This window comes from Pongo abelii, chromosome 9 (genome assembly GCF_028885655.2).
Source record: "Pongo abelii isolate AG06213 chromosome 9, NHGRI_mPonAbe1-v2.0_pri, whole genome shotgun sequence".
NCBI lineage: Eukaryota > Metazoa > Chordata > Mammalia > Primates > Hominidae > Pongo > Pongo abelii.
In genome coordinates, this window is record NC_071994.2 from 76,773,250 (window position 1) to 76,787,299 (window position 14,050).

The 14,050-nt window shown below is 49.4% G+C and overlaps 1 protein-coding gene across 2 annotated transcripts in view; it reads right to left on the reverse strand.

Moving 5' to 3' along the window:
• Nucleotides 1–9,914, reverse strand: part of CHRDL2 (chordin like 2) — a 34,790-nt gene extending 24,876 nt beyond the window's left edge. For both annotated transcript variants that reach the window (XM_024255461.3, XM_002822235.6), the window contains exon 1: nt 9,532–9,914. In XM_024255461.3, coding sequence (XP_024111229.1) covers nt 9,532–9,613 — 82 coding nt within the window. In that variant the 5' untranslated portion in view covers nt 9,614–9,914. The remainder of the gene's footprint in view (nt 1–9,531) is intronic.
• Between the last annotated feature and the right edge of the window lie 4,136 nt (nt 9,915–14,050).

Consider the following 14,050-nt stretch of genomic DNA (forward strand, 5'->3'; position numbering starts at 1 on the left):
TCCTCAGTCCCCTCCTCCCACAGGGAGGGGGTGATTGCAACACTGCCACCACCTTAGGTCTCAGTCTGTTGCTGAAGAAGCCCTGTCCTACCTTCCTTGGGGCAGCCTTGTAGCCCAGGTCCCTGTGCCAGTTGGCACCCCCTTCACCTCACCGCCTGCTCAGAGCATGAAGACAGAAAGAGTGTCTCAGCCAATGCCCAGGCAGGAGGCCCCTTCCCCCCACCAATAGACCTGGCAGAGGCTGAGAATGTGGGGGGCCTGGCAGGAGGCCTCCAGTGGCCACAATCCCTACCCCACCATACCCTAGAAGGTGACAGGCACAAGGAAGGGTAGCATGGCCTGGAGCTCTCTCTTCCTCAAGTGAGATGAGTGCCCAAGGCCATGCCAAAACCAAGTAGGAGGAAGAACTGCCAGATGGTGACAGGCCGCCTCAGTTCCTGCAGTGCTGGCACTAGCCCCAACCCTTGAAGATAGCTGGTGAAAACAGTTTTAGTTCTTTAAGCCACAAGTTCACTGTGTGACATTCAGAGACTCATCCTCCTTTCTCTGAGCCTCAGTTTCCCATCTGCAAAATAAGTGGGGGGGGGGGGTAAGCTATGATCTTCAAAGATTTTCTGCATAGATACTTTATGAATCCATGATTTCAACATTTGAAGCCTCCAAAATTCTAGGATTCTAAGGTTCAGGATTTTGAGAATTCCATGTTTCTAAGAACCTGTATTTCCTTAGAACACAAAGCTTCTAGAATTGTCCAATGTTGTGGTTCTAAGATTCGATCATTCCAAGATTCTATGATTCTTGGATGTGTTGTGGTCTCATACATCCTAGGCTCTCAGAGGCTCCAAAGTGGGTTAGGATGAAGTTCAGGAAGCCAGTAGGACCAGTCCTGAGTGACACAGGTGTGTCACCTGAGTGTGAAGGAGGTAAAGTTTGTCTCATACCTCACTCCCTTCCCATACACTCCCTTTGGTCCTCTGTGGTGTTCCCACCTCTGCCCTGGCCTTGGACCTGCCCTGATTCCTCTCCCACCCCACCCACCAAGTCTCATCCCACCTGTGCCCATGCATCCCTCCCCATCTCAGAGACCAAGCATGCCTTTTCTCAGGGACCCTTTGGAGTCAGATCAGCTGGGGTTCAAATTGTGGATTTGGTTTTTATTTGCAGCCTGAATTTAGACAAGTTACCTAACCATTCTGGGCCTCTGTTTCCACATCTATTAAATGGAACTAATAACAATCTTTACCTCTCAGAGTTACTATAGAATTAGGTCAGAAAATATATGTAATATGCCTAGTGCCTGACATATATTATATGCTCAACTAAATAGGTTTTAAAAAAAAACAGATCTGGGCACTAACCCCAGACTTCCTCAATAGTTTGTTTCCTGTGGTATTTCTTTGACTCCCAGAGCTCTCTGTGGTCATCCCCAGGCACCTATTAGGGGACGAACATCATAGCACACACTAAGGCCAAATCTCCCAGGTCTCATTTACAACTGCACCAACCGTGATTCTGGTGGCCTTCTGCATTCTTCTAGCCCCACTCACAAACCAGATTAGTCTGCCTCAACTCACCTCAGGCCCACAGACCTTGGGCAGGGATACAGAGATGAAAGTGGCTCAGAAGTTGGAGGAGAGAATGGGAAGGCAGGAGTGAGAGGCAAGAGACCAGTCTGGAAGGAGAAGCAGAGGCTCACAGAGGGCTTTGAGAGCCCGAGAGGCAAAGGAAAGCCATAGAAAAGCTTTAAACTGGGGAGTCCCATGATCAGATTTGCATTTTAGAATCATCACTGTGCCCATAGGAATGGAGAACTGATTGGAGGGCAAGACTGGAGGCAGAGAGAGCAGGGAGGGGCTGTTGCAGTCATCCTGTTTTGAGATCATGCTGGACCTGGACCAAGATGGAAGCTATGCTGATGGGCAAAAGTACAGATTTGAGAAACACTTAGGAGGTAAAATGGGCAGGCTTTGGGACAGACTGGATAGGATATGGGTGGAGAGGGCAAAGGAGCCATCAAGGTCAGGATTGAGGTTTCAGGACTGAACACATATGTGAGTGTGGGGCACTTGGCATAACAGGCAGTAAACATCATTGTCATTGGTAATACAGTAGTCCCCCCTCATCCTTGGGTGATACATTCCAAGACCTCCAGTGGATGCCTGAAACCACAGTTTGTACTGAACCCTAGATAGACCATGCATAGATTTCTTTTGCCTCTTTACAATTTCACAAATAGAAGATTCATCCTTACTGTAGATCTTAGCAAATTCACTATACCATATTTTTCCTCTCCTTATTAATTGAGAACTTTTACCTTTTTACTTAAAGAAAGCACTTTATGGCTTCTCTTTGGCATATCCAAATTGCTGGCATTGCTACTCATGCTTTGGTGCCATTATGAAGTAAAATAAGGCTTCCTTGAACACAAGCCTTGCAATACTGCAACAGTTGATCTGATCACTGAGACAGCTACCAAGTGATTAACGGGTGGGGAGCATCTACAGCATGGACACACTGGACAAAGGGGTGATTTACGTTCTGGATGGGACAGAGAAGGATGGCAACAGAATTCACCATGCCACTCAGAATGATGTGCAATTTAAAACGTGTGAATTCTTTATTTCTGGAATTTCCAATTTAATATTTCGGACCAAGGTTAATCACAGGAAACTGAGACCTCAGAAATTGAAACCATGAATACTGGGGGACTGCTATAGTAATATTACTTCCAATTATTCATTTATTTATTGAACTTTTTGTATGCCAAATATTATACACATACATGGGCCCGGTACATGACTTAAATAAAACAAATCACCTCCTGAAGGAGCTCACAGCCTAGTGAAGAACACAGATAGATACAATACATTCAGTCTGACAAACGCTATGATGGTGTGAGCATAGGGTCTTCAGGCGAGGCTTCTCTAGGAACGTGCTTGAGCTGGGTCTTGGAGAAATTGACAAGATGCAGAAGGGGAAGGACTTCTCAGGCAGTGGGTGCTAGATGCAAAGGCACAGAGGTGGGAGTGGATGTGGTTCATGAAGGACACAGAGGCTTCTCTTTGGCATATCCAAAGTGCTAGACACTAGCTCCCTTTCCCACAGGAAGTGTCCACTTGGATAGGCCACAGCCAAAGCTCCTTACCTGTCTGAACAGAATTAAAGTGACTGGACTTAGTTGATCTAATCTGATTTCAGGACAGCAATGTTTACCAGACAGATTCTAAATGTCACTGTGTCATCCCCAGCCTATCATGAGCTGGCTCCTGCCTGCTTTTCCAGCAAAACTTTTTGTGGTGGCCCTGTTTTCAGCCTCACCTCATCTTGCTAAATTCCTCACTCTTCCACCAGCCCCCAGGCCTCCTCCTACTGTGCCTTCAAACATGCTGTTTCCTCCACCTGGAATGGAATCCTCCATCTCCAATGTTTGACCAACTGCTTCCCATTCTTCAAAAGCCAGCTTAGATGCCACCCTTTCCGTGAAGCTGCCCCAAATTTCCAGCCACTGGTCTTTCCTGCAGAACTGAGTTCAGCCCTCATTACAATTCTCATCACAAATGGATTAGAGCTACTTCTTAAGTAAGCTTTATTCCTAACTAAACGGGGACCATCTTGAGAGCAAGGACCAGATCTCATTAAATTTTGTGCTCAATGCAGAGCCTACATAGATAGAGTTCGTGCCTGATGAACGAAATCAATGATGAAAGAACAGAGTTAACAAAGAGGGAGAGATTCTGGAAGAGAAGCCAGTTGACGGTCCTTAGTCCTGGAAGCTTCTTTCATTCTTTTTTTTTTTTTTTTTTTTTTTTTTTTGAGATGGAATCTTGCTCTGTCACCAGGCTGTGGTGCAGTGGCGCAATCTCTGCTCACTGCAACCTCTGCCTCCCAGGTTCAAGCGATTCTCCTGCCTCAGCCTCCCGAGTAGCTGGGACTACAGGTGAGTGCCATCACGCCCAGCTAATTTTTGTATTTTTAGTAGAGATGGGGTTTCACCATGTTGGCCAGGATGATCTCGATCTCTTGACCTCGTGATCCACCCACCACGGCCTCCCAAAGGGCTGGGATTACAGGCGTGAGCCACCACGCCTGGCCCTGGAAGCCTCTTTCTTTAACAAAAGGAGTAGTTCATTATATGGGAAGAGGGCCAATTCCCTTTCAGCACTTTTACCTTGCCACCTAACAGAAATTAGCTTCTGACAACCCCCGCTTTCCAGCTCCCTGCCATCTGAATGCTCAAACCACTGGCCAAACCAAATGACAACATGTACAAAAAGGTCAGGAGCCCAGAGTAGCTAAGGAGATGAGTGATTCCATGATCTTCACGCATAAGTCAAAATTTCCAAACTGTCTCCATCCAAGTTCCAAGTTCATCCCACAGTCTGGCTTGAAACTCTCATGCTGTGATAAAAGGTCTTTTATGGGGTCAGTTAGGAGGGGTTATTGCGGTTGAGAATTCTTCCCCAATAGGAAGCAGAAAAGACAACTAGAAAGAAGCTTCTGGGCTGGAGGGGAGGCTGGTCAAGACCATGGAAAGGGCATCAGGAGGGGCCGGGGTGAGAGGAGAGAGGTCTGGAATTGTGGCTGGCCTGTCCCCAGCCTGCAAGAACTCAGGAAACCTGAGTGAGCCAGGCTGCCCAGGAATGTAGAACGTTTACATCTCTTCCCTCACACCCACACAGCCATACTTTCTCTATTTATTTATAATCCCCTCTTCACACAAACAAACTTGCTCCCCTCTGAGACACAAGCTCTGCTCTGGGCTCTGGACCCGATGGGAGAGGCCTCTTAAGGAAATCAGAAGAAAAGCCTCAGCTCCTCAGTGGCTGAGCTGTGCAACCCGGGGAAAGGAACTGCATTTCTCTGAACCTGACTTTTCCCTCTGGCACATGACAGACATACAGGAGCATAGAAGGGCCTCTAGGGAGAGAACTATCAAACCAGGAAAGGCAGCTCTGTTACCTGTTGAAGGGCAGGAAACGGTGGGGACTGTTCACATTTTTTTCTGCCTTGGACATATATGCTTAGATTCATAGAATCGTAGAAAGCTAGGGACTCAGAGATATCCAGTCCCCTGTTTCCTTTGTGGGAAATTGAGTCCCAGAGAGAGATCAGGACTTGACTAAGCTTGATTCACTCCAGCACAATCTTCAATGCCACTCGTCAGATGTGGAGAGAATGGTTACAGGGACACCCATCCCCTACTAGGCAGGACTAGAAGAAATGGCTTTAACTTGTAAACAGAAGGCTTCTGGCGAGATACAAAAAAGAACTCCTGAGTACAAGAAAGAGGATGGGGTCCTGGACAGAGGCAGGGGGACGCCTGAAATGATCTCTGTACTACACCTCCCGGGGCACCGCTGTCACGCCAGTCCTTTTCTTTGAGAATATGAAGGATTCAAGGTCCCTCTCCCAGAGTCCGGCGCCATGGTTGGCGGCTGGGGGAACTTGAGAGGCCAGTCCTGGAACAGGTGCAACAGCTGGAGCAACTGCGCAGCTGTTGCCGGGCTCTGGCTCAGCAGCCTGCGCGCCAGTGAGTGAGGCAGAGACCTCTGCTGGTAGGAGAGGAGAGGTGCAGAACGGCCCAGTCAGAGATCCAGAGAGAAGTCAGCCTGGAGCCGGACTTCAGCCTTCACTTAGGTGCTCCCCACTGCCTCATGCACACCTGCACAGGTAGATGGGGTTGCGACCAAGCTGAACAGACAAGCAGGTCCCCTCTGGCCGGTCTCCCACTACCTGCACTGCCCCAGGCCATCCAGGCACTTTTTTCTGGTGTCTGAGGGTCTGCCTGTCCACTCCTCCCTGGCAGGGCAGGAGTACCACCCTCCCACATCCCTATTCCAAAGGCCAGAGTGGACTCGGAATCAAGGCAACCACATCTTTAGGTTTTGGAGACTTAGAATCACGAGGTGTTAAAACTAGAATGGTCCTCAATAATCATCCACTTAAGTCCAACCATCTCACTTTACAGGGGAGAAAACTGAAAGGCAGAGAAAGGCAACCTGTCCAGGGTCACAGTTGCAATTGATGGCACAGCCAGGGCTGGATCCCTGACTTTCTGATTCCAGGTTTGCCCTCCACATCACATCCTACCAGGGGAGCTCCCTTCCTGTCCCATGCCTGCGTCTAGGGTCTGGAATCCATCACCTGGGAACGAAAGCTTCGATTCCCATAATACACAAAACCCTTGAAGAAAAAAATAGATGGGTTTTTTTTTCTCAGCAGGGTCTCACTGTGACACCCAGATTGGAGTGCAGTGGTGCAATCACAGCTCACTGCAGCCCCCATCTTCTGGGCTCAAACAATCCTTCCACCTCAGACTGCCGAATAGCTGGGACCACAGATATGTGCCACCATGCCAGGCTAATTTCTTTATTTTTTCTAGAGACAGGGTCTTGCTATGTTTCTCAGGCTGGTCTCAAACTCCTGGGCTCAAGTAATCCATCCACCTCGGCCTTTCAAAGTGCTGAGATTATAGGCGTGAGCCACTGCACCCAGCCCCATGTTTTTACTTGGTAACTGACTCTCTCCTGAAAGCAGGATTGGATGGAGGGAGGGAAGAGAAAGCAGAGCATACTAGACACCTACAAGGGACAATTAGGGAAGAGAAACAAAGAGAGGAGCTGAGAGGAGTAGGGCAGAAAGCACTGCAGAGGGAAGTAAGAAGATAGTAGGCCTCTGGTGGACACTCATCCACAAAGAGCTGAGTGTCTAGAGTGACCAGCATCACACATGTCTCTGGCTCAGCCTGGGGCTGGGACCAGTACCGGTCAGTAACCAGGTCAGGGACCCAGCCTGGGTAAGGGGTCTTGTATAGGGGTGGAATTGGTGTTCAACCTGTGGCCAAGGTTGGAGGATTAGGGCTTGGCTTGTGGCTGGAATTGAAACTTAGTCTGTATTGGGATTAGGGCTCAATCTATGGCTGGAAATAGAACCAAAGAGACAATACTTTTTGTTTGAATAGCCTGAGGAGCAAACTGTTACCTGTGTTCACAGGCCCTTGGCATTCTTCAGGGCTCCGACACCTCAGGAGCGTGATACCACACAGACTTGAAAATTTCCATCTGTTAGCACTGTTTCTGAAAGCACCTAAGATATCACTAGATTTCTGACTCACAACAGGCTTGAGATCTCACTTAAACTAAGATGAGGACCTTTGTAAGAGACCTTCAAATAGCATCTTGGCAAGTGACTACAGGATCCTTTCTAGATTCATAGGCTGTCAGCACCAAACAAAATGAGGCTCAGATAAAGAAGTGATCTGTCCCAACTCACACAGCCAATAAGTGACAAATCAGGGTCCAGGACCCAGGTCTGTTTTTTTTGTTGTTTTTTTTTTGTTGTTGTTGTTGTTTTTTTAAGAGATGAGGTCTCACTATGTTCCCCAGGCTAGCCTTGAACTCCTGAGCTCAAGGGTTCCTCTCCCTCTCAGCCTCCCAAGTAGCTGGTGACTGGAACTACAGGTGTGTACCACTGTGCCTGGCTTTTGTTCTTTTCTTTAATAAATTTGCCGTGTGACCTTGGGCAAGTCACTCTTCTTTTCTGGGCTTCAATTTAACTCTAAGTATAGACACATTGATGGGTAGAAGCAGATGGTTTTTGATAGTTTCACCAGCTCTAACATCCAGGAATCTTAACATTCTCCAGTGAGTGCCAGTCCACCTCACCCTAATGAGTTGGCTCCAGGTCTTTTTCTCACATGTCTGGAGATCTGTATTTACAAGGCTGTAGGGAAGATGGAATACTGGCAGGACCTGCTGAGAGGTACAGAGCTGAAGGCCAGGGAGGCACAGAGGAGGGAGATCAGAGTGGATCAAGTCACCGGGGAGAGTTTGCTTGAAGAGGTGTGACCTAGGCAAGGCCACGAAAGGCTGACAAGATATGGGAAGCAAAGAAGTGGGGTGTGGGTGGGATAACAGTCCGGTTCTAGGACATCTTTCCAAGATGCATCAAGGGCAATGATATCTGGAGAAAAAATTGCAGGGACTAAGAACAAGGTGTCAAGTGGATGGGGGTTCAAGAAAGCGGAAGAGACATTTATTGAGTACACAGCATTGTGCTGGGCACTTTAATCTGTTACCTCCTTTAATCCTCCCAAGAACCCTGCAAGTTCTGGATTAGTATCTCTCTTAGACAGATGAGGAAATTGAGGCTCAGAGAAGTTATGACTTACAAAAAGTCACACAGCTCTAAGGGGCACAGCCAGGACTTGAATACAACACTGAGCTAATTCCATTACTTGTTCTATGTAATGGAAAGGCTTCTATGAGTCTCACGCTGCTGGCAGGCCAGGGACACTGAGCCTGCCCTCATGAGCAGAAACAAGACTGTAACAAAGTCCAGCACTACCAGCTCCAGAATGTCACGTGCAAAAGAAAGGCATAGATGGAGGAGCTGAGCTGGGGAGAGGAAACAGCACCAGACTAGGAGTTGGGAACGCAGGGTCTTAATCGCAGGCTGTGCCATGTATGTCCTGGAGAAACCCACTGCTTGAATGCAGCTCTTTTCTTCTGATTAAGAGAATGTGGTTTGGTTTCCCATCCTCACAGCATTCTAAGAGATTGGCCGGGCATGGGGAGGGGGGACCACCAGCCTATTGTGGGGGCAGTGAGGAAACTGAGGCTCAGATTGATGATGTAACCTGTTTGATGTTACACTGTATCTATTTGGAAAAGCCTAATTGGGAACTGATTTTTTTTGTAAGCTATCAAGCACCAGTCTTGTGCTAGCTGCTTTACCTCTTTTCTCTAATTTAATCCTATCAACTCTCCTAGGATTTTTACTTCCGCTTTATAGATTAGGAAACCCAGGGTCAGAGAGGTGCACTCTGTGACGGCCTCCCAGCAGCTGGCATTCAGCGGAGCTGGGACGGTGAAGACGCTGGTCTATCTCACTGTGCCCTGCCGCCTCCCAGAGTCTCACGCTGCAAAATCAGGGTTCCTTCTAGACACTGTGAGTCAGGGAATAAAGCATGGGATCTGGAACTAGCGTTCTGGCTTTGGATGGCTTACTAGCTCTGTAAGTTTTAGCAAGTTCCTCCTTGCTCAGCCTAAGTTTTCTCATCTGTAAAGTGCGAATGATAATACCCACCTCACTGGAGAGTTGCGAGGATCAAAAGAGAGAAAGGAATGGGAAGGCTATCCTAATTACCTCTCATTTCTGTCCAATGGCTCTTTCCAAAGGCAAAAAGCCTTTTCTTCTCCATCACACTCCTTACCTGTAGCCAGACATACCCGACTCCCTCCTAGGAACAGTAAGTCCTCCCCCAACCCAAAACACAGTGCCCTGCCCTCTCCCCCGCTGCCCTTGGTGCCCCTCCTCGGGTCCCTGGCAGCAGCCCTCTCTCAGTTCTGAGTCGTGCCCAGTTCCTCCGGTCCCCTGGCCCATACTGGTCCTCACGGAGTCTCCACCCCTCCGGCACAGGTGCTGCCTGAACGGCTGTCAGAACAGCTTGGGGTCCAGGTCCTGGCGCTGTCCCGCACATTCCAGGGGCCGCATCCCTCCTCTGCCCACCCAGCCTCCCAGTCTACTTACGGGCTCGAGCGTGGGAGTCCAGGGGGAACCAGAGCAGCGCGAGTCCTAGCAAGGAGGAGAGGACCCTCACCTCGGGAACCATCCTTTCTTTCCCCAGGCTCAGGCCGCTGGTCCGGGAGCGGAGTCGGGAGGAAGGGAGACGAAAAGGACACTGAGGCACAGGGGCCACAGATCAACCCACAGACCCCAGGAGGTCTGCTGCTAGAGCGGGGTCGGAGAAGGGTCAGGAAGCAGCGGTGGGCAGGAAAGGAGGGCAGGAAGGGAGGTCTAAGGTGGGAAGAAGAGAAAGGTGGAAAGAGAACGCGGGGAAAGGAGGGAGAGATGGAGAGACGGAGGAAGGTCCAGCAGGAGGGAGAGGCGATCAAAGAAAGGGGAAAGGTGAGAGGGAGAGGAGGAGAAAGCAGGGAGAGGACCGGCGTCTGCCGAGCGCGCAGCGCCGGGCAAGGCGCGCGGGACCAGCGGGTGTTCCGGGCGCGCGGGCTAGAGGCGGCCGGCGCTCCCTGCTCGGTGGGCTCGGGGTCGGACCGCGGGGGCCTGGGGCCCGGCGGGGCGGCGGTCCCAGCGGCGGCGGCGGCGCGGCGGCCGCGGAGGGAGGCTGAGCGCGGGCCGGCTGTGCTAGCCAAGGGCTCCAGGCGCCGCGCTCGGGCGCATTTGTACTTTGCCGCGGGAAGCAGGCAGCCCGGCCTGGCGCTGGCCTAGCGCTGGCGCCTCCTCTGGGGCACCGCGGGCTCGGTGGATTGGCCACCCGAGAAACAGGCCCACTTTTTCCCCTCCTCTCTTGTGCGGGTCTCCGGGACGGACGCTCCAGGCGCGGCGCCGAGTGGAGGCGAGGGGGCTGCGGAGGGGGAAGGGGCCACCCGGGCCACGGGGTTTAACCCCTGACTCCCCGCGACGCCAAGAATGCCGGAGGGCAGAGTTGAGGGAGACCTCAGGTGGAACTTTCAGGTGGGGAAGGCTGAGCTGTCGGGGCTGCGGGTACCGGGAAGGCTCAGGGTAAGGCGCTCGGCGGTGCGTGCCCAGAACTCGGCAGATGGATGGAATCAGAACACTGGCGTTCTTAATTCAGTTTGTGGTCTACAGGACGCCACCTGAGAGTCCGTTTCCCCAGCTTTAAAATGGGCATTTTAAGATTTTAAAATATCTCTACTATCTTCCCACGATTGTTGCTAAGATGAAATAAGGTAATGAACGTCGAAGCACTCACCCCACAAAGAGAAGGGGTCCTAATTCCAGGTGCCTACAATACCAGTTGCCCCTGTCCCCACTCCGTCTGCCCATGCGCCATTCTCAGGAAAGCTGGCCCGTAGGGATCCTGTGCCTTCCCCTGGAGGTCTTCCTCTGCTCCCCTCTCCCACTCCCGAATCAAGGCAAGATCTCTCCTTTGCCTTTGCGGGTGAGGCCTGCACTTCTCTGGGAGTGATGGTCACCTTCAGTCATCTTTAGGGAGAGCTGATTGTCAAAGAGTTTTCTTTCCCACCAGAAGGGGAGCTCCCGAGGACAGGGTCCTGACACCCTCCAGCCCTCAAATGGTGCTCATCTCTTGTGCTGAATGAACACATGCACTAATAGGACCCTAAGAAGAGAATAGCCAGCTCTGGCCAGACCAGAAACACACAAGCTCTGAAATCAAAAGGGCAGAGTCACTGTCCTGGCTCCATCTGTAACTTGTTGGACCACTTTGAGTAAACACATCTATCCTTGCTTTGGACCTCAACTTTCTGCCCAGCTTCTCTTGAAGAGCTAATGGAGACTCCAAAGAGTGCCAGAGGAGTATGAGGTGGGAAGGTATGTTGAGCCATATCCCACTCTGGTAGAGAATCATATTTCCAGGTTTAAACACTTGGCTGGCTGGCTGTAAAGGTATCTTTCTGGGCCAAGCCTGGGCTCCCCGTTGCACTGTGCTTTCAGGGTATTACCCCCAAGATCTCCACCCTCCAAAAGAGAGCAGTAGGAGGAACCAGTGATCCCCAAACTGGCCCTTCCTAGGGCTCTCAGGATCGGGGACAAACATGATCTGTCCAGTGCCCTTCATGCTTAACTTCTACTCTAATCTGGCCAGTCTCTTCCTTTCCCCTGAGTATTCTTTATTTTAACAGATAATGCAAGCTTATGCATGTCACCATGCTTCCCTTTTTGCCTTTGCTTCCAGGGATCTCAGAGTTAAATCCTGTGCTGCTTAATTGCATAAACAATCTCATCCCAAGGGTCTAGGACAGTGATCTTTTCCTTTCTCCATCTTTGTTTAAAATGTGCTGTGCACATATATTCATGTCTTAGATGTAAGAAGTGGATTAAGATGGAGTTCCCCTACATCCTGCCCATCATACTTCAAAAAAGGCCTCCACCATCTTAGCCCTCCTGTCCATCCCTATTATCCCCAGAGTTGAGGCCATCTTCATTCCGTTTTTTTTTTTTTTTTTTTTTTTTTTTGAGATGGAGTTTTGCTCTTGTCGCCCAGGCTGGAGTGCAATGGCATGATCTTGGCTCACTGCAACCTCTGCCTCCGGGTTCAAGTGATTCTTCTGCCTCAGCCTCCTGAGTAGCTGAGATTGCAGGCATGCACCACCATGCCCAGCTAATTTTTGTATTTTTAGTAGAGATGGGATTTCGCCTTGTTGGCCAAGCTGGTCTTGAACTCCTGACCTCAGCTGATCCACTCACCTCAGCCTCCCAAAGTGCTGGGATTACAAGCATGAGCCACCGCACCCGGCCATCTTCATTCCTTACTTGAACTTTCCCAACAGCCTCTTAACAGGTCTCCTCCCCCTAATCTGGATCTCTCCTATCTATTTTCCTCACACCTGCCTTGAGAACTATGCTGATCATTTCTACTGACAAATCTGATCACATCACTTTCCCACATAAAACCTATTATTCACTTCCTATTATTTATGATTAAAATCTAAAATTTTCAGCACTGAATTGAACATCACGCATATTTTAGTTCCAATCTACCATTGCCACCTACCCTACACTTTGGCCAACCGCTCACCTCCCCAAACTGACCATGCATCGTTGCACCTCCATATCCTCACACATGTTTTCCTACTGCCTGGACTCTCTCTTCCTCCATCTAGTGAATCCCATTTAACTTTCCAAAGGTCAGTTGAGTCACCTCCACTCCGAGGTCTTCCATGAGTCCCCCAGGCAAAGTCAATGTTTAGTCTTTGTGTTTCCCATAGCACTTTGAATTGTAGCTGTTGGAGTGTAAGTATTTATTTGCATTTTTACCCTGCACTGTGAGTGCAGGTGCCTTTTGAAATTTATATCTGTAATTCGAGCATTTAGCAAAGTCCTTGACACACAGATACTGAATAAATAATTGCTACATGAGTGAGTGAAGACCTCAGTGATTGGAAAAGCCTTCAGCCCACTATTGGCCTCAGCTTTAGTCAATGATTGACATAAGAAACAAACACTTGAAAGTTTCTGTGTCAGGCTGGGCACAGTGGCTCACACCTGTAATCCCAGCACTTTGGGAGGCTGAGGTGGGAGGATTGCTTGAGCCTAGGAATTTAAGACCATCCTGGGCAACAAAGTGAGGCCCCCCCCCAACTTCGTCTCTACAAAAAGTAAAAAAAAAAAAAAATAGCTGGGCATAGTGGCACACACCTGTAGTCCTAGCTACTCTGAAGGCTGAGGCAGGAGGATCGCTTGAGCCCAGGAGGTTGAGGCTGCAGTGAGCCATGTTCGCACCACTGCACTCCAGAGCAAAACTCTGTCTCGAAAAGAAAAAAAGAAAGAAAGAAAGTCTCTGTGTCTTCTGTAGAATTACTATTGAAGAGAGTTGTCTATATATTATTTAATATCCTTTTAAAAAGGAGACTGAATAGATTCTTCCAAAATCTAGTCAGGAAAAAAAATGCATCTCCCCATAGCAATTTGTTGCACCAAGAGTTTATCTGGCATCTGCTTGCTTCCTTCATAGCGAACTTGCTCATTGCCTGCCAAGGCAGCCCATTCTACTGTTGGACAGCTCTGTTAGAAAGTTCTTTATATTAAACTGAAATCTGATTCTCTGTGACTGCCTGCGTTGCCCCTCGCTCTGTCCCCAGGGCTATACAGAACAAGCCAAGTCCTTTTGTCTTTTGAGAACTCTCTAGAGATTTGGGGCAGAGAACCCCTCTTCCATACCTTCACCTTTACCAGTCTGGGTCCCGGGACCCCTCATGCCACATTAAACATTTTCTTCAAATGTGCCAAGCTCTTGGCCCTCCATGCCTCTGCAAACACTGTTTCTTCGCCCTGGAATGCCCTCTCTGTACTCCCTTTGATTTGTCTGGCAAGCTTACTTATTTTTCAAGGGTTAAGGTAATTGCTAACTCCTTCACTCATGCAACAATTATTGAGTGCAAATTCTGGGCCAGACATAGTGCTAGGTTCTAGGGACACAGTGGAGAACAAGACAAACACTGACACTTATATTCTAGGTGCTCTGAATCCTCTTTGCTGGTCTCTGAGTTAGCTCCGTTCCCCTCCATACTTCTTTGTTATAGCACTTATTACATTGTATTTTCAA